Genomic DNA, 24,297 nt, shown 5'->3' on the forward strand with positions numbered 1-24,297 from the left:
ATTGTAGTCCATAACATCTGGAGTGCCAAAGGTTCGCCACCACTGATCTATGGTGTGCTTGTGATGTGAAAACTAACAAAAATCTGCTATCTAGCAGAAGAAGCTAGTTGTTTGCCAGCTTACTTCCCAAATCAGGTTTGCTGCAACTTCAGTTTGTAACAGACAAATTTATGCCAGGCTGCCTGCTTGTATCTGTTAGATGTCTGCTCCAATGATGATCTCCCTGAAGTTGAGCTGGTAAACCTGCTAGAAGAGCAGCTGCCTCAATACAAGTTACGAGTGGACTCTTTGTATCTCTCTGAAAATGAAGACTGGATCCAGTCTCCGAGCCACCACGACCCTGTCCCTCAAATCACATCTCCTATCCTGGCTGAGGAGAACTTCCGTTACATGAGTATGTATTTCAGTTTCCTGTTAAGTGTATTCCTATTTTTGAAATGAATACTCTAAATCAGAGGTGTCCATGCCAGCAGGGGCTGATGGGAATTGTAGTCCATGAACATCTGAAACGCCGGAGTTGGTCACCCCTGCACTAAATGAATTAATATAAAGTAGTCAGAATGGGCTCCTGGATAGATTGCAGAAGTTGGTCCTGGGCAATGCCATTTCTAATACCGCGTCAGCCACTTGTTAGGCCGGTTTGGAACAAAATGGGGGTTACAGTGACCTGTAAAGATGTTACACAGTGTAAATGCTATTTATAGCTAGGTTCTAATCATGTAGCACCTTGGACACCAACATGTTTTTCACTGCAAAAGCTTATGAGAGTCAAAGCTGCCTTCATCAGATGTGCTATGTGCTCTTAAAAGCCTTTACCTCGAAAATCTTAGAATCACAGAGTTGGAAAAGACCCCAAGGGCCCTGAAGTCCAAGCACTCCTACGGCTACAACAGGCTCTCTTTAAAACCCGCTGAGTATTCACCTCCGAGGTAGTGCATTCCACTGTCAAACAGCCCTTACTGTCAGGAAGTTTTTCCTGATGTTTAGGTGGAATCTCTTTTTTTTTTACCTGGAACCCATTACTCCTGGTTCTAGTCTTTGGAGCAGCAGAAAACAAACTTGCTCCCTCATCAACATGACATCCCTTCAAATTTCTGAACATGGCTATCATGTCACCTCTTAATCTTCTCTTCGTAAGAACATAAGAACGAGCCTGCTGGATCCAGAGTCCATCTAGTCCAGCACTCTGCTACTCGCAGTGGCCCACCAAACGAATCATGCCCAGCTCCCTAAGTCTCTCCTTGTAGGGCATGGACTCCAGACCTTTTACCAGTTTGGTTGCCCTCCTCTGGACCCATTCCAGCTTGTCAATATCCTTCTCAAATTGCAGTGCCCAGAATTGCACACAGTATTCCAGGTGAGGTCTAACCAATGCAGAATAGAGAGGTACATTTACATCCCTCAATCTAGACTCTATATTCCTGTTGATACAGCCCAGAATCACATTGGCTTTCTTGGCTGCCGCATCACACTGCTGTTGGTCTCTAAGGTGCTACTGGATTCGAATTTAGCTATACCTCCATTTGTTTCCTTTGTGATTATAATTTAATTTTTTTTATTTTATTAGATTATAAACTGCCCAGAGGCCAGAAGGGGAAGGGTGGCCTATAAGCAGTGGTGGGATCCAAAATTTTTAATAACAGGTTCCGATGGTGGTGGGATTCAAACAGTGGCGCTGCCGCACACACGCACCTCCAGTCCCTATTGGGCAGGGAGGCTGCTTTAGTAACCCCTTCTTGGCACTCAGAAAAAATTAGTAACCACTTCTAGAGAAGTGGTGAGAACTGGTTGGATCCCACCTCTGCCTATAAGCTAAATAAAATACTGGTTGACCAAACTTGTGTAGTTGGATTTGTCGTCATAGTTTTTCTCACACTGGGTTTGGAAAACTTTGACCTTGGTTTTCTGTTAACCTGAAGTTCTTGTATGAATTTAAAAGTTATAAACATTCTATGTTAAAGGCACACATTGGTCGTTTATTGGGAAGATCAACTGCTGTTAGCTGAGCTGTAAAAAGGGTTGAAAACATCATAGTAGCAATGTCCGTACAGTACAGTAGATTGATGCTCTTCTGAAATGTATATTTGAGGTCCAAGTCCAGTAGTCCATCCATTGGATTACTCTGTATTTTGAGGTGTGCTTGTTTTGCTGTAGAAGTTCTTGGCAGTTTCTAGCAAAGAATACACAGGTATTATTGTTCTCATGTTTGCAACCTAGGCCATATTTCTGGAATGCTGTTGATTCTTTGAATGTGGCAGTGCATGGTGGGAAAATAACAGATAGAACACCGTCTATAATCCACACGTTGTAACTGTTTTGAGAAGCGTGTGCAAAGCTATAAACTTGAGTCATATAAAAATGTATTGCTGTCAGCAGGAGGACAGCAAAATGGGTTTTTTGTTTGAACGAAACATCGCTCACTGTTCAATGGTAACCTGCTAGGAATCCAAAGTGCTTCTAGCTTTATAGAATTGTAGAAGGAGGGGGAGGTACGTGGCTCAGAATGCTTCTACCTAGAAACCCTGTATCTCTGGACCCATACTGGGGCAAACAACTTGCAGATCAACGTGGGTAAAACAAAGCAATGCACCTAAGCCATAAAAAATCATGGCTTTTGAAAAAGGGTTGTTTGGTTAGATCAGAAAATATTGACCTTAAGGTATGTGCAAGGCCCAGAAAACAAATAGAGCCTTGGAATCTTGTTTTTTGTGTGGAGGTAGAGCTTTCGTTTGCAGTTCAGTAACAATGTCAGTACTTTGTATTAATGGCTATTTCACGGTCATGTGGTCGAAATTTTAGTTAGTATCTCGATGCCAGCTTTCAGAAGCTGTGGCTGGCATCTTCAGAGGATCATGATCCTCTGAAGATGCCAGCCACAGATGCAGGCGAAACGTCAGGAGAGAATGCTGCTAGAACATGGCCATACAGCCCTGAAACCACACAGCACCCAAATGTCAGTACTGGTTAAATATTGATGTATAGGCTTTTTATGCTCTCCCTTTAATCAGACAGTTTTAACCCGTAGTCTCTTCACTAAATTAATTGTTTTGTGTGTACTGTTGTATGTTGTGTCCAGAAAACAAAGATCTGTAAAAAATCTTAAATGTTGGAAGATGTCAACCATTAGATTAGGACTTTGCGTCTGTAATCTCTTGGATTGGGGCCTTCAGCCCAAGGAAATGCAGCATCTCTTTGTATTTGTGTTTCCTCAAGTTGAACCCGTAGCTCCCCCACTCGCATATCCAGCTGTCTAGTAGCACAGGGAATGCCTCACCTTTCTCTGCCGAAGATGCAGCTACAGAGAGAAGCCCTATGGAGGGGAAAGCGGCCACCAGAGGACCAGGTTATGGAGGGAAAGGTGGCCCAGGGTCACTGAGGGTCCCGCAAGGCCTTCGCGAAAGAGGGGCTGGCGAGGAATGGCCAGGTCTCGGCTTCTTAGCCGGGAGGGTTGGCAGAGCCAGGGAAAGGCATGATGGGAGGGAGACAGCAGCAAAGGACAGCAGGGCCAGCCAATGCGTCTAAGGAAGAGCGGGCCTGACCCCAAGGCCAGTACTGGAGGGGTTGGCTGGGGCAGAGCAAGGACTGCATATGAAATGGAAGGAAGACCACAGCCAAGGAGGAAGATGCTGGCTGCCATTCCCAGAGCTGGGAAGCCGATTATGCCCGGAGGGAGAGGCAGATTGTGAGTTTTCCTCTCTCACTTCTGAGGCCTCTCTGGCAAGGGACACCTCTCCGGTGAGCCGTGCCAGGAAACACTCGCAGGACAACACCCTGCCTAGCGAAGGCACCACACAAGGCATGGCGAGTAGCAATGTTGTTGTAACAAAAAAGAATTAAGATCATTAATATGCATATTAAATAATAGTGGGACCAAAACGCATCCTTGCTTGACACCTTTATCTCGCAGAACAGGGTTTGACAGTGCTCCTGAAGGGCCACACCTCACTTGGGCCACTGGAAGATCATAAAACTGAAAAATAAGAAATAAAATGCGCTCATCCATATAAAGTTTCCCCAATTTTGCCCAAAGTTTATCTCTCGGTGTAGTGTCAAAAGCGTTTCTGAGATCTATAAAATCCACACTTGCCAATGATAAACATGACAATGGTCAGTTGCACTTGCTTCCCTTTGGAAGATCATCTTATTTTCTAACCATTCAGCCATCCTGCCATACAGCACAGATGCATATGATTGGTCACAACTGACAACAAATTAATAAGGTGATAATGACATGGATCTGATGGATCTTTTTTCCCCTAGTCATTTTTAAAAGACATTTTTGAGGTATGTTTCTCATATGGGAAGCCAAACCTTATGAAGTGCATCCCTCTTATATTAACAGAATAATTGACCCAGCGTGGGCCAGACTTTGAGCCAGTCAGACACACTCAGCCTCCCCTACTTCGCCGGGTCGTTGTGCGGTTAAAATGGAGGAGAGGCAAATAGTGCAAGTCACTTTGAGTCCCCGTTGGGGAGAAAGATGGCATATAAATGAATTTAGATAAATAGAGCCTTTTAAATATGGGTGTGCAGCCCTGACTTTCTCCTTTACCTCCTCACTCACTCTCCAAAACAGCACCAGTAAAGCAAAAGAATTTTATGCTGAAAAGAACTAGGTGAGACAGTTTGCTTGGCATTTTGACACATTGTCTTCTCTCCTCTGTTGTCCCATTCTGTTTAGTAAGCTGCTTGATTTCTTAGGTCAGTGTATATTTTGAAAAGCTTTGGTTCTTTAAGGGCAGACAGAAATAATAATTTACCAAAAGAAATGTCTGCTTTCCCATTGAAACCTAGTCACCCAATTATGCCAAATTGTCAATAACTACTACGAGTGCATTGTTCAGGATGCCTCAGCAGCAATCAGCCTCGTTCTGTTCTGTTGCACTACTGCAGGGCTAGAATAATTTGACATTACGGTGTGCAGCGGTGGGAAAGACTGCATCCGTGCTCAGGATTATGAAAGGGTCTGAAAATAAAATGGTGCCTCTGCGTAGATCTTCGGTGCCGCTGCATAGATCTGAAGTGAAGCATTAGGAAGCATTGTTTGGGTTCCTGTGCACAATACTGGTTGCCCTCTCTCAAAACAGATAGTGTCGAAACACTGGAAAAGGTACAGAGGCGGACTGCGGAAATCATAAGTTTGGCACCCCTGTCCTACAAGCAAAGCAAAGGAGAAAAGATGGTTAAACGGAGACCGTGGGAGAGATTTATAGCAAGAACTCGGGAGGGCAATTTAGTTGATGGGCAATAGGTTCAGGGCAAACAAAAGAATGCTTCTTTACTTAATGAGTAGTTAAATTGTAGGATTCATTGCCCATGATCACGTGCTTTCCACAAGCCTAGATGGTTTTAAAAGACGGCTAGACGGATTGATGGAAGATGGGTCCATTCATGGTTACTCGTCTCAATGACATCCAGGCAGCAAACCTCTGAATACCAGTTCTAGGAAGGACACTCAGGAGAAGGCCTTGACTTCTTTGTCCTGTTTGCTGAACTTCCAGGGCAACCGGTTGGCTCTGGGTGAAACAGGATGCTGGAACAGATGGACCTCTGGTCTGATCCAGCGCTTATTTTCACAGTTCATAGAATAAAATTGGAAGGCACAGAGCAAGGTCGGTTTTAGATTGGAGCAGTCTTCTATGAAAACAGTCTTCTATGAAAACAGAAGAAACAGGAGACGGTGCTGTTTGGTGTACACAGAAGATTTGAGAAAGTCAACTGATGCAATGTTAAAGCTAATGCTAATACACAATCACAAAGGAACGCTGCTTGCTAGGATCCACCGGCTTTTCATGCGTGCTTTAAAAGGTGCATAAACAATAAAGTGCATATATACAAATCAAACCCAGTGCAACAATGTTATACAGCAAGGCTCTATACACTCAACAGCTTCCGAGACACAGTTTCCAGCTGCAACAAGTCTCAGCTGTAAAAGAGTCTGCGTTCATACGCAGTGTTACCAGTTCGTTATCTGCATTGACGTGCTGTCCTTCAAACTGTGTCTCGGAAGCTGTTGAGTGTATAGAGCCTTGCTGTATAACAGTGATGGCACTTAATGAACCTATGGCACCGGTGCTGCAGAAGGTGGCACTTCCAAGGAGCCCTCCTCTGTGGGCACACACAGAGTTCATCATGTGGGGGGGGGGGAATCGCCCCCACACACACACATCTAGGCTGGCCTGGGCCACTGGGCTTGTTTATTAGCATTAAAACCTAAAGACTCTATGTTCTTGGGGAAGCATGTATAGGTAACCCTGTTGTTGCAAAGGCGCCATTAAACCCCACTTCGGAGATTTTTTCAAGTGCCAAAAAGAACTAAAGTGCGATCCTTTACCTGGGAGTAAGCTTGGTTGCTGGCAATGGGGCTTGCTTCTGTGTAAACCCTCCTAGGGTCGTGATTCACCCATTGGAAGAGTTGCATAGTTGCTTCAAAGCAAAGCCAACTACCACCAAGCTTACTCCCGAGTAACGCACGCCTCAGAGCCAACCATTTTTTCTAAACTAAAACCTCAGCATTCAGGTTAAATTGCCGCGTTGGCACTTTGCGATAAATAAGTGGGTTTTGGGTTGCAGTTTGGGCACTCGATCTCAAAAAGGTTCGCCATCACTGCTGTATAACATTGTTGCACTGGGTTTGATTTGTATATATGCACTTTATTGTTTATGCACCTTTTAAGCACATGAAAAGCGGTGGATGCAACACGTTTTGTGATTGTGTATTAGCATTAGTACACGGGAGATTGCCATTAAATTGTTATTGTGTGTGCTGTTAGTGGCGTTGCCTAGTTCTGAAACGGAGCAAACTAGAGCAGCACACCTTTATTTTTGCCTCCTGAGCTCCGTGCACCTGGGCCTGTGCTCGTAGCCCAGCATCGCAATCTGACTCCTCCCGTTTTTTCACTGTAAAGCTGCTTCGAAGAATGCTTGTTTGATTGGCAGTTGGGCGGAGGCCAGAGCCCTTTTACTGTGGCACCGCAGTGTTGTGTGCCACAGAAGAAACAAAACATCCTGGGGCAGACACGTCTGCTTCTGAGCTGGTTCTGCATGTGGGGCGTGTGTGTGCTCGAGCGGGTCTTGGGGCATGGCGCTGGATAACCGGGAGGTGAATCAGAACGAGGAGCTGCTGACAGTGTTCACCCTGCAAGGTGAGAGGGGGGCTCTTAAATATCGCCAGGGAAAACGGACGTCACCTGGCACAGGTCTTCCGGAAATATATGAGCAGAGGGGGAGTTCACAAGGGCACAGGTGGCTTATCACTTTGTGGTTGATGGTGGACCCTGTGCGGATCTCCCCCGACCAATCTTTAAAGCTTAGTCATGGACTGAACTTTGGGAGGACTAAGAAGTTCTCCACTACAAATGTTAAACAAGTGAATGGCATCATGTTTTTTCCCTTTTGTCCCTCTCCCCAGTTAGCCACAAGTCATATCAGTTATGAGTCTGTTGCGTTCCTGTGTTTCTCGGAAGGGCAAGACAAATACAAGGACCTCTGCTCTTCCCTTTTACCCTCACAACAACCCTGCAAACTAAGTTGGGCTGAGAGAGAGTCTGTGGTGGAAGGGGGGATTTGAACTCGGCTTCCCTAGTCCTAGTCCTGCCCTCTAACGGTGGCCAGATAGGGTCAGGTTATAAAGAGGTCTAGATGTGTGATTAGCCTTTTCTGCATTGCTCTGCAGTAAATCAGATGGTGCTCCAATTACCTTGTAGCCTTTGCCTAAAGATTCACAAAGTCGTTTTCTAGCCACAAGAGGATCCATGACCAATGAGGGAGGGGCAATAACAGTATTTGCCACCTTCTCTCTCTCTCTCTCTCTCTCTCTCTCTCTCTCTCTCTCTCTCTCTTTCTCTCTCTTTCTTGGTAGCTAACAAGATAGTGAACTTCAGCACAGGAGGGGTTGAGAGTATTTATCCTTGCAAGAATTAAAAGCTAAAATAAAATTCATCAAAATATTCACAAGCAGTGGAGATTCTGTGGAAGGAAAGGAACAGCAGGCTATTTGCCTACTTCTGTCTTGGAGACATGGCAATTATTAAATGGTGTGGGTGAGCAGGATTAGTGTGAGAGTTAGGTAGGGGTGTGTGTGTGTTTTAAGACCACGTGTGTCAGTGTTTCCTAACCCATTTTATGTCTTGGCTGCTTTGGTTCTTTCCCTTCCGCTTTTGTTTTGGATGCCTCTTCCTTTCTTGTGACAAATGAAGCCCAGTCATGGAATGGCCCCGTCTTACTTGGAAGTTTTAAGGGCCAGGTGCAAGGACGCCATACAAAAAGATGCCAGGGCTTTTGCCATATATTTTTGCAAAATGGTGCGTGGCATGACTTCAGTCCAGAAAGGTTCGGGCTGTTTTGTTCTAACATGTTCCAGCTACTGCCAACAAAGATTTTTCCAGATCCTGAGACTTATCTACCACTGCTGGGGTTCACAAAACGTTTATTCCACAGATCTGTCCATCAAAGTGCGTCTAGGGGGCATGCAGCGTTCTTCTGCAAGCATAGAAAACTTCCTATTTTGCTCCCATGTTCAAATTGTCCTTGGCGAATCGGGACACTTGTCAGAGGGAAACGGGAAGCTGTTGAACATGCAGGGCTTTGCATGGCAGGGGGAAACTACAGAATGCCCAGGCATGCAGTTTTGCAACTGTTACTTTCTATTTTCTCTTTTGCTTTTTATCCTGTTGCTCTCCAATAGCTCTTCTTGAACTTCCTCCTCCTTCCTTGGCTGGATCTCACAAATACCCACCAGGTAACTCAAGTTTCGTTCTATCTGTGGCAAGTCGTAGAAATGTCTACCTCATCATTACTGCTAACTCCTTTATCCTGCTTCCTTGATACTCTTTCATGTCCTCCGATTCTACAAACATGCTTCGAAACTAACGCCTGAAGGTCTTTGACATTCTTTTTGCATTTGAATGTTACATATTGTTATTGTTTCATGCCTAAAACTTCATATGCAAGTTCAGAGGAGGGCAACCAAAATGGAGAAAGGTCCATGTCCTACGAAGAGAGGTTTAGGGAGCTGGGGATGTTTAGTCTGGAGAAGCATAGGTTAAGGGGGGACATGACAACTACATTTAGATATTTGAAGGGATTCCATGTCAAAGAGGGAGCAAGCTTGTTTTCTGCTGCCTCAGAGACTAGGACACCGAGTAATGGATTCAAAGTGCAGGAAAAGAGATTCCACCTAAATATTAGGAAGAGCTTCCTGACTGCCAGGGCTGTTTGACAGTGGAATTCCCTGCCTCAAAGAGTTGTGGAGTCTCCTTCTTTGGAGTTTTTTAAACAGAGGCTGGATGAACATATGTCAGGAGTGCTTTGATTGTGTGTTCCTGCATTGCAGGGGGTTGGACTTGATGTATCTTATGGTCTCTTCCAACTCTACGATTCTATGATTTTAAAACATGCTTTCCCGCTGATCTTCACCAGTTTTCTGTGAAGTTCCCAAGTTCTTCACTCCCATGAATCGTGCATATCACTGTTCTGTGTAAACCACATTAAGGAAGTTCTTTTGATTTTCAGTTCTTGGCACAGACAGCCGAGAGCAGGTGATGAAAAATTGCAGCGATGTCGAAGTGGTTACTCATCTGCTGGCTGAGGTACAGTTGCTTGCTGTATAATTGCTTGTTAATGTTGTTCATTTTTACAGCAGATTTGTTTTTCAGTGCCCTTAAATGTTTTTAGGAACCAAACGGGTTTTAAAAATTCAGTTTGAAGGAGATGAATTACAACGGGCTCAACCTTAAGCACAAATTACACGTTTATTTATTTGGCCTCTCTGTACAACTGTTAGTGAGGTGGCTAACAATATTAACAAAGCACGAAAAAAGAATTGAACAGAATAACCACACACAAGTGACAGCCCTGGAGCTATGAAACTGACCTATTTCTTGTGCTATCCAGAGTCAGTCCTGCAGTTAACAGATGGTGCGGTCCCAGCTGGGAAGCAACAGTGTCAGAGCAAACGGAAGGCACTGCATTTCAGAGATATGCAGATTATCAGAGGAACGGCAGGCACTATTAAGGGTGTCCTTCAATCGCTGAGACTCTGATCCATTCAAAGGCCCATCCACCTTAGTTCTTGCGAAGTCAAAGGAATCCGGCTGAGTGATGTGATCTGCCCAGGTTTACAATGTGACAGTGCAGGGGACACTGAGGGGCACCCCTTTGTTCACATGCTTCCCTACTTCTAGCAGCAGAAACTTGTGAGGCCCTTCTAGGTCGTGTTTCTCAAGAATCATCATTGCAGGCGTCTGGATGCAGGGTTAGATGCAGATCAGTGTTTTGATGGGTGCGAGGTTTTCTGGCCATGGAGTCCCCGCACCCAGTCCTGTTTCTAGTAGTCTTCCAAGAACAGAATATCAGAGGCATTCAGGCTGGAGAGAACCAGGAAAGACACGGTCCATTAAATCCTTAAGCCCACAGAAATGCCAGTCTGCCTCTAATGCTATATCTTATTTAAACTCAGGGATGGATTGTAAACCCCAAACTCTGTTTTGTGTAAGCCCATTACTGTAGATAAGAGAGAGTATTATTTGTTCACATCTTCCCTATGTGAGACCCAAAGCGCTTCACAATAAAGTATGACAATGCAGAAGAAAGAGACGAACAGACGAAGGGAAGGAGGGGTTTTAAATATGAAGCAGGTCTTTCCCTCTGTCTCTGCCAAGAGACCTGCTTGCCAGCTCCAGGCTACGACCCTCCACCTGAGGGCACTTTTGCCCGTGCAGAATAATGCCCTTTCAGTCCACTTTCACAATTGTTTGCAAGTGGATGTTGCTGTTTTGCACAGTAAAATTCAGCTGCAAAGTGCATTGAGAGTGTATTGGATGTTCATTGTTCCGCGTGTGCAAAAGTGCCCAGAGAGGTTCTCAGGCTGTATGGTTATGTTATGGAATTCAGTGCCATAAGATCTGATAATGGCTGAAACAGATTTAAAAAGGAAGGTAGCCAAATTCACAGAGGATAGATCCGTCAATGGCTGTTAGCCACCAGAATGCCAGATGGAATCTCCTTGTTGAGAGGTAAGGGATCTCTGAATTATCAGTTGCTGCTGAGAGAAGAAGAGTGTGGATTTACACCCCACCCTTCTCTCCTGTAAGGAGACTCAAGGTGGTTACAAATTTCTTTCCCTTCCTTTCCCCCCAACAGACACCTTGTGAGGTAAGTGGGACTGAGAGTTCTGAGAGAACTGTGACTAGCCCAAGGTCACCCAGCAGGGAAATAGAAGTGGGGAAACACATCTGGTTCATCAGCCTCTGCCATTCGGGTGGAGGCGTGGGGAATCAAACCTGGTTCTCCAGATTAGAATCCACATGCTCTAAACAACTGCACCACGCTGGTTGAGAATGAAACTGAGCATTTTTGGGGAGCTGTCTTTGGTTTTGCTTGCAGTTATTTTTGATGTTTCTTTTCCTTTTCCCGTTTTCACTCAAAAGATTCACAAATCTCTCAGATGTTAGACTCTCACCTCACATTTCAAGCAACGCAAAGGCATGCATCGGACATCTTTCCATTCTTTCAGATTGTTGTGGGATAACAACTGAGACATGTTTGACAGACATTAAAGGAAATATTGTGTGTTTCTAGTAGACAAAATGGACACGCTTGAGCCTTCGAATAGAATTTGAAGGATGGAAAGCCCCAGTCCCCCTTCCTGTCACATGACTTTCTGTCACATGGTTGCTGCTCAGTGGGGCCCAGGTCTGGAAAGGCTGAAGGCCACAGCTTTAGCAGAGAAAGAAATGAACTCTGTCTTGGTGTTTCTGAGCAGAAAGATCGGGACCTGGAGTTGGCGGCCCGAATCGGACAAGCCCTCCTTAAGCGAAACCACATCCTGACGGAGCAAAATGACGCTCTGGAAGAACAGCTAGGCCAAGTGTTTGACAAGGTAAGCAGCCGCAGCCAGATGTGGAAAAAGTCACAGTCGACGCTAGAGGTAGCAAGTTGGCCCTTGGTGTTTACTAGCAAGGAAAGCAGCGCTTCTCAGTGCTATTGTGTGATAAGACAGAACTAAGCGTGTGTTTGCTCAGGCACAAGAAATCTCTTGCGGTTGGCAGTTCAGCACAAAGGAATACAGAAAAGAAAGCTGGTGAAACCTGGCTGTGGCGATGCCAGCTGGGCAGCCCATGTGCATGTTGCTGTCTGATCAGTTTACTCACAGCAGGGCATGTACCATGCATGGCACCTCTCTTCAAGCATTGCCCTCTATGCTCAATCGAAATTTGTACAGAACTGAGGTGCTCTTCCACCCACATCCGGAAAGGGAGAGGGGGGATTCCCGGTCCATGAACTGCGTTTTAGATCCAACCCATTGGCTCTTTAAGTGATCATATTAACTTCATCATCTAATATACGATGCAATTAAAATATGGCAGTTCAGTCCCTAACGTCTGGCCTTAAAGACAGAAAACACAAGAAAAGATCACACAAAGATCTTTCCTTGTGTTTCCTGCACGCATCATCCAAAGATCTGTCCTTGTGTTTTCTGTCTTTAAGGCCAGACGTTAGGGACTGAACTGCCATATTTTAATTGCATCATGTATTAGATGATGGAGTTAATATGATCACTTAAATAGTACGCTTAAAATCTCTCTGCAGGATACATATCTGATGGTGCCATAAAGTCGTCGTAATTGTGGACTAAACAAAGGGGAGAAGGCACGAACTATTGATAGCGGGGGGGAGGAGACAAGGATGGGAATGGGCATCTTATTCCACGTCTCACTATAGGAGGCCATGGTGAGTCGTCTGGGTGTAGTAAACAAAAGTCCTTTCCCATCAGGTTCACCAGCTGCAGCATGAATTGACAAAGAAAGACGAACTGCTTCGGGTGGTGTCCATCGCTTCGGAGGAAAGTGAGACCGACTCTAGCTGTTCTACACCCCTTCGCTTCAATGAATCTTTCCACTTGACTCAGGGACTCCTGCAACTGGATGTGTTGCAGGACAAACTCAGGGAAATGGAGGAGGAGAACCTGGCTCTTCGAACAAAAGTAAGCGACTTCCGTGGCCTTATCAAACTTTGGGGATGGAGGAACATTGAAGGAAGGCTCTGAAGGTCCCAGTTGTGGGCTCTGGCAGGGGGACGGATTCTCCGTAAAACACCGTGCTTGCAGTCCACTGGTAGTCCTGCTACTTAAGGGGGAACAAATGGGGGGAACACCCCCATTTCTGTCCTTGGCTGGCTTATTTACCACTGTCCAGCCCGGAGGATTATCATTTTCTAAATCCCATCAAGGCATTTGGGAGACAATCCCCATGGAATGGAATAAAGCTCCGATGGCCCACTGGAGTAAGCAGAGGTAACAAAGCTGCATCTGGTGGTTCCTTTAGCTTTAGGTATGATAAACCACTTCTTATCACGCAAGTGTATTTTTGAAAGATTTCTTGTTCATTTCCCCCTCTTAAGCCCTTCTGGGTACAGACAGAAGCCTTTATTGGCATTATAAATTACCATATTACAATGTCAAAAACAAAAAAGGGAACGTTTATCAATTAACTGAACCCATTAAAATACATTAAAAATATGCATTAAATATCTACATACAGACCCTGTATACAGAACACAAAGAGAGCTAAATTAACCATGACTATTTTGTGGAGAATAATTACGCTTAGCCCGGTAATGCTTCAGAAAGCTCGCAACATTTTCACAGATAAAATCACAAGAACCATTGAGTAGGAAATTCATAACAGATGATGACATATCAATATTTAACCTCTCTATCAAGGGATGACTATACATGGAGCGTGGAAGATCATATATAGAACACTCTAGAACAGTGATGGCGAACCTTTTTGAGACCGAGTGCCCAAACTGTAATCCAAAACCCACTTATTTATTGCAAAGTACCAACACGGCAATTTAACCTGAATACTGAGGTTTTTGTTTAGAAAAAATGGTTGGCTCAGAGACGTGCGTTACTCAGGAGTAAGCTTGGTGGTAGTCGGTGGCTTTGCTTTGAAGCACCCGTGCATCTCCAGGGTGAATCATGACCCTAGGAGGGTTTACTCAGAAGCAAGCCCCATTGCCAGCAACCGAGCTTACTCCCAGGTAAAGGATTGCGCTTTTTTTCTTTGCATGAAAATCAGTGGGGTTTAACAGCGCTTAACAGGATTACCTACACTGCTTCCCCAAAACTAGGTCTTAGGTTTAATGCTAACAATTGAGCCCAGCGGCCCAGGCCAGCCTAGATGTGCGGGGGCAGGGGGGCACTCTGTCTGCGCGTGCCCACAGAGAGGGCTCTGAGTGCCACCTCTGGCACCCGTGCCATAGGTTTGCCACCACTGCTCTAGAAGTACATGTTGGACAGTCTCAACAGCCATTTTACACTGGCATAGCCTATTCTCATAGGGGATATTATTGTACCTGCCAAATGTCATAGCATTGGGCAAGGCATTGAAACGAGCTAATGAGTGTGCTCTGCGTTTTTTAGGATCGCTCAAGATATACATATAGTTGGCACAATAATCTGACCTGTCAATCCCCAAGAACTAACCCTTCTGGATATTCAGTGCAGTGATAATCACGGTTTATTGAATTGTTCATTCCTCCTGCCCAACTAAAATATGAGTGAACTAACAATCTGGGTTAGTTCCCACAACGGAATATGTGCACTCATACCCATGAGCACATGAAGCTGCTTTCTACTGAATCAGGACTGCCAGGATTGGTATCTTCTTCTCAGACTAGCAGTAACTCTCCAAGATCTCAGATAAAGGTCTTTCACATCACTCCTGACCACCTCCTTTTTTAACTGGCGATGCCGGGGCTTGATCCCGGAACCTTCTGCGTGCAAAGCTAGTGCTTTGCCACCGAGCTGTGGCCCTTCCCCGCCTATCTGTGTGTGACTTCTTAAAATGTCCATGGTACCTTTCTGTTTCTGTAGACTAAAATTGTAGCTGGGGCTCAAATATTGCTAGTAGCGATCGCGCTATCCTGGTGAAAACGGTTTTTATCTTTGTAGTGCAGTCTGTTGTATAATTTTAAACTTTAACTACATGTTTGATTTTTACCTGTTAATTTTTACTCACTGGAAGGCCTGCCAAGACGAATTGTGGCGCTTATTATATTGTAGGCAACTGCCTCTGCATTTGCCTTGCTTTGGAAACTGAACTTTATGCATACAATGGCAATAATTTCAGGACACAGTTCAAAATAAGACTATGAAGAGAAGAAGAAGAGTTTGGATTTATATCCCCCCTTTCTCTCCTGCAGGAGACTCAAAGGGGCTTACAATCTCCTTGCCCTTCCCCCCTCACAACAAACACCCTGTGAGGTAGGTGGGGCTGAGAGAGCTCCGAAAAACTGTGACTAGCCCAAAGTCACTCAGCTGGCGTGTGTGGGAGTGTACAGGCTAATCTGAATTCCCCAGATCAGGCGGCAGAGCTGGGAATCAAACCCGGTTCCTCCAGATTAGATACACAAGCTCTTAACCTCCTACGCCACTGCTGCTCCTGAGCATCATGATCATCTTGCATTCCCCCACGGATACTGCGCCTGACACTAAAAAAAGTGATTTTTTTCCTCTTTCGGTGGGGTTCCAGTCATCCAAGCTGGTTAGGTCACGCCCCCATCAGTGCAGACTGGGATATGCAAATTTGTACAGTGTCTCCTGGACTCTAGTTGGGATGTTTTTTTGCTTATCGTTTTACTGAGTACTCAGTTCTTAAGCAAAATATTGTTCACAATTGCGTATGGAGTTTGCAACCAAGACCAAATTGATGAGTTAACCAAAGAACAGGCAGTCCAGTCCCCTACCGTTTTATCCCCTCGCACATGTAAAGTAAAAGGTAAAGTTTCCCCTTCTGTTGTGTTCGACCCTGGGGTACCACTGCAAGCAGTGATTTCATAGGCAAGCCATTTTTGTGGGGTAGTTTGCCATTGCTTTCCCCGGCTATTATTTACCCCCTAACTATGTGCTAGGTACTCATTTACCGACCAAGGAATGGATGGATGTCTGAGTTGACCATGAGCCAGCTGCCAGGATATCTGACACACAGGGGGCTCGAACTCCTAACCATGTGAGTGGCAGTGCAAGCACTTAACCACTACACTACGCGGCTCCTGTTCATGTACTGTTCATGTACAGACGTTTCCCACCGCTGACCTTCTCACTCCAATCAGCAGCCATTTTGCCATCTTGTGTGCAGAAAGCAGCATGTGAAGGGCAACTGGATCTACCTTGTGGGATTGGCTTTATTGGTACAGCTTATCTTTGTAATCTTCCAATTAGGTGCATGTTAGCAGCTGGTGGAAGTAGGGGAAGGTGGCATCACTGAAAACAAATGGCAGTATTGTTTCAGTTCACAAGCTCAGTTGCGTTCAGCTTCTGATTTGGAGGCGGGACCAGCCAAAATATGTCTAGATGCAGGACCAGCAAGAAATTAATGTCAGGTCTTTTGAATGTCCTTGAAGGCCTGCCATTTGAAGACCGAAACGATCAGCTACGAGGAGAAGGAGCAGCAGTTGGTCAGTGACTGTGTTAAAGAGATCCGTGAGTATCCAGAGGAGAATATGAGAAATATGCTTTTGTCTTTGATTGCAGATTTATCAGCTACTCTCTCGTACCTCCATGCTAGCATTGGGCTGGTTGAAAACTTTAGGCTTCTGCTGTCAGTACAATTATGTAGTCACTTCAAACATGATCCTGTCTGTCTCATGTGATGTAAAGATCCTGAGGTTCCTAAGCAAAATTAATCCAGACAGCAAGTTTTGTATTTCTCTAGATTTATAAAAATGTGTGCACACACAGCAAGAAGAGAAAAGATTGCATTTCATGGCATGGACAATCCACTGTAAAGCAGTCTCTCATTGATATGGACAGCATTGGATTTCTGGTCCTTCCAAGGTTTTCCATGTTTCCCTTCCCAGCTATCCTTTCTAAGCTAGGAAAGCTGATGTCTGGACTCACAAAATCTATGTGGACTAACACAATAGCCATGGACTGGGCAGAGGGATGGCCGTCTTACCCCATCAGTCAACAGAGCTTCACTTACAGAAGATAGAGTAAGGGGCAGTTTCACCCCCTCCTCAGTGCAGTCCCCTACCCATCCACATGGGGGCCGTGGTCATGGGAACAAATAAAGATTGCAGTCATAGGTCCAGCAGTGTACAACTACAATGTCTTATTTACTTTCAATATTTATAATCTGCCTTTCTCACTGAGATCCAAGGTCAATTACACAATGTAAGTCAATGTAATGCTGGGATATCAAATAAACAGTACAGATTGCAGAACCTCCAAATCTGGAGAGCCCAACACCTCCTGAGGAGGCCTGTTCCAGTGAGGAGTTGCTCTACGACCCCTTCCGCACATGCAGAATAATGCACTTTCAGTCCACTTTCACAGTTGTTTGCAAGTAGATTTTGCTATTCCACACAGCTGCAAAGTGGATTGAAAGTGCATTATTTTGCATGTGCGGAAGGGGCCTAACTGTCAGGAAATTCTTCCTGACGTAAAGCCAAAGACTTTATTGAACTGATTTGCCAGAAATCTTCTATATGACTGCACTTCAAATACTTGAAGTTTGCTGTCATCTCCTCTCCACGCTAAACAGAGCCAGCTCCTTCAACCTTTCCTCATTGGACTCAGGTCTCTGGACCCACACCACCTTTGCTGCTCTCCTCCGGAGCCGTTCCAGCTGATCAACATCGTTCTTAATCTGTGATGCCCAAAACTGAAGACGGCACTCCCAAGTGAGGTCCAACCAGGGCATAATAAAGTGACTCTGTCACTCTGGGTGATATGGATTCTATACTTCCGTTGATCCAAAATCCCATTTGCCTTTTTATACTCTGTTCCACTGAAAGATGATAGTAGGGGTGTATATTCCTCTGACACAAAACAAAGCATGCCAGATCTTTGTTGTAGAATTCTCCGCCTGGGACCTAGTGCCTACCTAACCCTTTCCCCCTCACATCTGTTTCACAGTTTGAGAATAAAAATGCATTTTGGCTTAAATGTATCAAAGTACCATGTTCAGTGAAGTACAAAGTAATGGTTTTGACAAAGGCGGTGCGTCAAAATGAAAATTCTTGTATTTGTTCAGGGCATATTCTAATGCGGAGGCATACAATTTTCTTGACAGCTGCACCTCAACTGACCGAACTATCACCTATCTATGGAACAGCGTATAGCTGCCGCATCAAGCTGCTGACTCCTGTTCAGCGAATGATCTACCGAGACACCCCTGTTGTCATCCTAAAAATGTCTGGCTTTTGCCCTTGTGCCGTTAGGGTTGTTTCTTTTTATTCCGTGAAAACCCAGAGGTGGCTTTTAAATGCGGACTCTAGATCGCTGCTGTCTGAATTTAATGTCTCCTGCTTCTGTATTTTAGGGGAAACAAATGCTCAGATTGTCCGAATGAGTGAGGAGTTGACGGGAAAGAACGAAGAGCTGCTCCATTATCAGGAGGAGATCTCCTCACTCCTGGCTCAGATTGTGGATCTTCAGCATAAAATCAAAGAGGTCCGTGTTTACAGAGCCCAGGGAAAGGAGGGATTGAATTCCAGGACGTTCGTTACACTTGGGGTGGGTGGGAGGGTTGAATGTTGCTTCAGAGAGTGTTCTGAAAAGAAGGGTATGGTGATCATTCTCTTTGTTCATCAGCATATCATTGAAAAGGAAGAGCTGAAACTTCACCTGCAGGCCTCCAAAGATGCACAGAGACAGCTGACGGCAGAGGTATAGATCGAGTTCTTTTTTTTACTTGCACATTTGAAATTTGAAGCCAAACGAGTGATCAGATTTTTTTTTTCTTTCCAATTCGGCCAAAAGTTTCATAGTCAACTGAAAAACTGGGTAGAGGGGAAGTGGGAGGATTCTTGAAAATAGCATGCTAAAACATTCAATTCTTAGCTAGGAAGCGGGGTTGCCAGTTCTCCTGAGCTTGAGAAAAGGAAAGTTAGAAAAATACAAGTGGGAGATCCTCAAGGACTTTGGAGGGTTGTATCTTTGTTTCCCTTTGTTCCTCCTCAATTGTTTCCTCTTTCTTTTGTGTAATTGAGGAGCAGCAGTGGCGTAGGAGGTTAAGAGCTCGTGTATCTAATCTGGAGGAACCGGGTTTGATTCCCTGCTCTGCCACCTGAGCTGTGGAGGCTTATCTGGGGAATTCAGATTAGCCTGTACACTCCCACACACGCCAGCTGGGTGACCTTGGGCTAGTCACAGTTCTTCGGAGCTCTCTCAGCCCCACTCACCTCACAGGGTGTTTGTTGTGAGGGGGGAAGGGCAAGGAGATTGTCAGCCCCTTTGAGTCTCCTGCAGGAGAGAAAGGGGGGATATAAATCCAAACTCTTCTTCTTCTTCTTCTTCTTTCCCTTCCATGGCAGCCCCTTTTGTGCCTCTACAAATCAAGTCCTCTGTGGCATGGTTTGGAATTAGCTAAATGGTGCAAATACCTGGACAAAGCAAGAGGACATAAAGTAGGGACCAAGGAATGTCCAGATAATACTACTTTAACTGATCTTTTCAATCCAAGTAATTTATTGGCTGGGATGTGATTGGTTGGGAATCACAACATCCCAGTGATTCCAGCCGTAAAAGCTTTTGACAATGCAATTAATTGGCTGCCTGTATTTTTACAGCTGCATGACTTACAAGAGCGGAACGCAGAGTGTCTGGGGATCTTGCACGAATCGCAAGAAGAAGTGAAAAGTCTGCGCAGCAAAGCCAGCCATGCTGCTCTCCTTGGCCACCCGCAGTCATGTGGAGCATTTCCCGGAGTAAGACAAGCAGCACTTTCAGTGAATGTAGCAAATCCAGCCCATTAAGCCGGGATCGTTGATACTGCCAACTGATTTGTGTCACGTGAATCCCCAAGGTCAAAGTCAGAGGTGGCTGCTCTTGTCTTTCAGAACTCAGAAGGAAGTGAGCTGGCAGCTGGGTGCAATAATCACCTCTTGTGATTCTCTCTCTCTTTAAATTCAGCTGCCAGTTTGTTTTTTTGGGGGGGGAAAAGAACTTCCTGAGTCTTCCACTCTTTTCCCTATTTATTACTGTCAAGGAAGGGTGGCCTCAGTGTCATTTTCCACCATGTTTTTAAAAGGGCAACCATTGTGCTCTTAGCAGGAAAATTAGAATCATAGAGTTGGAAGAGACTCAAGTCCAATCCCCTGCAATGTAGGAACACACAATCAAAGCACCCCTGACAGATGGCCTCTGTTTGAAAACCTCCAAAGGAGACTCCACTGAGGTAGGGCATTCCACTGTCAAACAGCCCTAACTGTCAGGAAGTTTTTCCTTATGTTTAGGTGGAATCTCTTTTCCTTCACCTTGAACCCATTACTCCTGGTCCTAGTCTCTGGAACAGCAGAAAACAAACTTGCTCCCTCACCAACATGACACCCCTTCAAATATCTAAACATGGCTGTCATGTCACCTCTTAACCTTCTCTTCCCCAAACTAGACATTCCCAGCTCCCTAAGTCTTTCCTTGTAGGGCATGGATTTCAGACCTTTTACCATTTTGGTTGCCCTCCTCTGGACCCGTTCCAGCTTGTCAATATCATTAAGAGCTGCAAGAGTCCCAGGACAGCACCTGGAGTCTCATTTTGCAGTTCAGTTTCTTTGCTGTATTTTTATTCTAGTGAGCCCGTCTGCAGATCTCTCCCTTTTAGATCTGAGATTGTAAATGCCTCTTTGATCTGAGATTGCAAATGCCTTAACAGACCAGGTGCTCGGGAGCAACAGCTGCAGAAGGCCATTGCTTTCACATCCTGCACATGAGCTCCCAATGGCATCTGGTGGGCCACTACGAGTAGCAGAGAGCTGGACTAGATGGACTCTGGTCTGATCCAGCTGGCTTGTTCTTATGTTCTTAGATAATGACCTACTGCCTGCCTCCTGCCTCTAGCAGCAGAAGGAAAGGCAGGAACAAATATCTCTGACAGGTATTTAGTTATCTGTTTAACCAAGGTCTGTGGGAAAGCAGTTTCTTCATTTTCCCCCTTCATCTCTTTTGGTGGGGGAGCGGGGAGAAGAGGTGGAGGCAGTACAGTATTTAGCCATCAGAGGGGACTTTTGGTCACCGTTACTGGTACAAAATTTGAGGGAAACAAGAAAGAGTCTTGTGGCACCTTAAAGATCAATACCACATTATTTATTGTTGTAAAAGCTTCTGTGGACCAAAACCCTGTTTGTCAGATGCATGAAGCTGAGAGAGAGACACCCAAAACTATGAGCAGCAGAAAGGGTGAGGAACGGTTAGTACCAAGAGGAGCTGGAAGGCCCAGTTTCTCAGGACACAGGAGAGTTGTGACATCTTGCAACACCCAGTTGGAATCAAGATCCAGTCAAAAGAATACATGGTCTGATCTGTGTGCATTTGGACCTCTGCCCACAGGAGATATTAGCAAAATAGGGGGAGTTGGAGCAGCGCCCAAAAAGCTTGTAAGGAAGAACAAGGAACTTTCTGTGAAAGGTGGAACTCATCCCATTCCAGATTTCCTAAAATCAAGTTCCTGGTCATGGTCTAACCTGTGAAACTAATGGCTCTCAGAAATCCCTTTTCTTTGAAGCTCCTCTGCTGAAGTTCTTGGAGCTTTGAAATTCTTAGTCATTTTGACGACTACCCTGAAGTGCTGGGCGTTGCATAAAACTCATATAAATGGGAGTCTCTGGGAGAGATGGAACCTTGAGGGAATACATAATGAAAACTTTTAAGATCTGTATTGCTGTTAGATATATGTGTATCCCAACCTAGATAGACCGGGCTAGCCTGACTTTGTTATATCTCAGAAGCTAAGCATGGTTGGCCCTGGTTAGGACATTGATAAGAAACAATGTAGAAAGTCCAGGGTCACAATGCGTAGGCAGGCAATGGGAAACCACCACTACTCTCTCGCCCTGTCCTGGATGGCCCAGGCTAGCCAGATCTCCTCAAATCTCAGAAGCTAAGTAGGGTCAGCCTTGGTTCATACTTAGATGGCAGGCCACCAAGGAAATTTAGGATCACAGCACTGAGGCAGCAATGGCAAACCTCTTCCGTTTGTCTCTTGCCTTGGATCCCCATGGGGTCACCATAACTGGCTGTGACTTGATAGTCATCTGGAGTTACTTGGTTATCTGGAGATTTGTTGTAATAGTGAGAGATCTCCAGGTGCCACTTGGAGGTTGACAGTTCTACAGCTCACCTGGCCCTCAATCCTCATGCTCACCAGCAAGTGCGTCACTTCTTCTGCTGCTGCCCCTGCTTGCCATGTATTGTCAGTCTGTGGCTTTTTGGCTACCACCAGATGTATTTGTTTGCAATTTATCTGCTTAGTCAGGAATAAAATTTGCAGCACAATACATAATTAGAGCTCCATATTTATTTTTTATTTTTTTTAAAGCACTATGAAATGATTTCTTACTATTTGGGTACATTAAACCAATAGCACATTTTATTGTAAGTAACAAACTCCAATTAAATGGGAGATGAGCTTTATGGAAAGATCTTTATTGTTTCACATGCAGTGTTTGATTGATTCATTCAACAGCACTTTCCGCCTCCCCAGGTCTGGGATCCATCAGGCACCTGACGTGAGAAATACCAGATATGCTGAAACAATCCACTTTAGCAGCCACTGTTCTCAAAGATCTAGTAGATTACAATTCTGATTAGTTTTCAGTTTTCCATGTTCCATGTTTCTATTAGTGAATTAATTGTTATATGACAATTGTTGATTTCTTCTTTTGCTCCTAATCAGTTGGGTTCAGAATCTCCAGTTTCCAGATGTTCTTGGACTGAGCATATACACATCAAGTTCCTACCCAGCATGTGGCCACAATTGGCCATGCTGGCAGGGCTGACATGGGAATTGTAGTCCGTAGCTTTGAACATTCTTGGAGGAGCCACAGGATTACAGACCCCTCATGCTTAGTGCAGGTGGTGAGACCCCAGACCTTAGATAAAGTTATGGATTACACTCCCATCAGCCCCTACAATTGGCCATGCTGGCAGGGGCTGATGGGAATTGTAGTCCATAACATCTGGAGTGCCAAAGGTTCGCCACCACGGGCCTAGTGAAACGGAGCCTGTTAACTCTGAGTGAGTCCTTTGGTTTCCCTGATTCTAGTGGCAACTTCGTGAGTGAGTCCTTTGGTTTCCCTGATTCTAGTGGCAACTTCAGATTGTTTTATCATTATTCTTCTGAAACAAGCTGTACAAAATTGCATTGTTTCTTCAACAATGATGTAATAGTAGTAATTTCTGCAACAATTTTTGATACAAAGGAAACTTTCAGTTTCTGATTTGGAAGAGAAAGATTGGGGGAATGTGCTTTTTTAGAGTGAATTTCATCTGTTGATATAGGAGACACAAATTATGTTTGTGCCTCTAAACTTCTAATCAAGAGCATTCCTTATATTTATTCTAAAGTAGTCAAAGCCAAATAGTAGGGAGACTATAAAAAATGCTGGCAATGTATCCAGATTTTATGGTGGAGAATCTCATTGTTTATGCAAATCAAGATTCCAAAGCTGCCATTTAACTTTGGGAAGACATTGGATGGTTGGAAGTACCGCTTGTGAAGAGTGTTTTGAGCTTCAGACATGAACTTATTTTTCTCAGCTCTTAGGCTGAGCAAAAATATTAATGTTACCAAGTTTATCTGGTTATATTTTATGGAATTCGTTGAGTCTTATTCTGTTCTTCCCTTCTTCCCTGCTTCAAGGAATCTTTGGCAGCAGAGATCGAGGGCACGATACGGAGAGAGCAGAGTTTGGATGAGAGATCTGTCTCAAAACTGAAGTAAGCTCAATCGTTGGCATTGTCCTGTTCACCTTTTTTGATACATCCCAACATCGTTCTCTTAACCTCGTGACCACAGGCAGCTTATCCATGTTGCTGGTTTTATGGTTTTGCGTTAACATTTGAGCAGCCTTCAGCAGGTCTCTGGAGAGGCAGAACATCCATTCCTGATAAGCCTGCTTAGCCCAGTCTTTTCAGAGCTGGGGAGCTAAACAGGGTTGCTAAGCAAGTACCATGGTTAGTGCTTGGATGGGAGACTGCTAAGGAAGTCCATGTTTGCTGTGTGGAGGCAGGTAATTGCAAACCACTTTTGCTCTCCTCTTGCCTCGAAAACCCACTGGCCCTCGGGTGGGGAAAAATGAGAGGTGCTGGCATGCAGCATCACTTCCACTGCCAAACTGGAAGTGATGTCATTCCGTGGAAGAAGAAGAGAAGAAGAGTTTGGATTTATATCCCCCCTTTCTCTCCTGTAGGAGACTCAAAGGGGCTTACAATCTGCTTTCCCTTCCCTCCTCACAACAAACACCCTGTGAGGTAGGCGAGGCTGAGAGAGCTCCGAGAAGCTGTGACTA

The 24,297-nt window shown here is 44.9% G+C and overlaps 1 protein-coding gene across 2 annotated transcripts in view; it reads left to right on the forward strand.

Moving 5' to 3' along the window:
- TRAK2 (trafficking kinesin protein 2) overlaps window positions 1–24,297 on the forward strand; it is a 61,251-nt gene that overhangs the window by 23,325 nt on the left and 13,629 nt on the right. Inside the window, exons 3-12 of one of the 2 annotated variants that reach the window (XM_048485987.1) lie at window positions 200–394; window positions 8,687–8,740; window positions 9,514–9,590; window positions 11,765–11,881; window positions 12,776–12,985; window positions 16,411–16,489; window positions 18,333–18,463; window positions 18,605–18,679; window positions 19,582–19,719; window positions 23,649–23,725. In XM_048485987.1, coding sequence (XP_048341944.1) covers window positions 200–394; window positions 8,687–8,740; window positions 9,514–9,590; window positions 11,765–11,881; window positions 12,776–12,985; window positions 16,411–16,489; window positions 18,333–18,463; window positions 18,605–18,679; window positions 19,582–19,719; window positions 23,649–23,725 — 1,153 coding nt within the window. The remainder of the gene's footprint in view (window positions 1–199; window positions 395–8,686; window positions 8,741–9,513; window positions 9,591–11,764; window positions 11,882–12,775; window positions 12,986–16,410; window positions 16,490–18,332; window positions 18,464–18,604; window positions 18,680–19,581; window positions 19,720–23,648; window positions 23,726–24,297) is intronic. The other variant, XM_048485988.1, reaches the window with a different exon arrangement.

Source organism: Sphaerodactylus townsendi, linkage group LG02, assembly GCF_021028975.2.
Source record: "Sphaerodactylus townsendi isolate TG3544 linkage group LG02, MPM_Stown_v2.3, whole genome shotgun sequence".
NCBI lineage: Eukaryota > Metazoa > Chordata > Lepidosauria > Squamata > Sphaerodactylidae > Sphaerodactylus > Sphaerodactylus townsendi.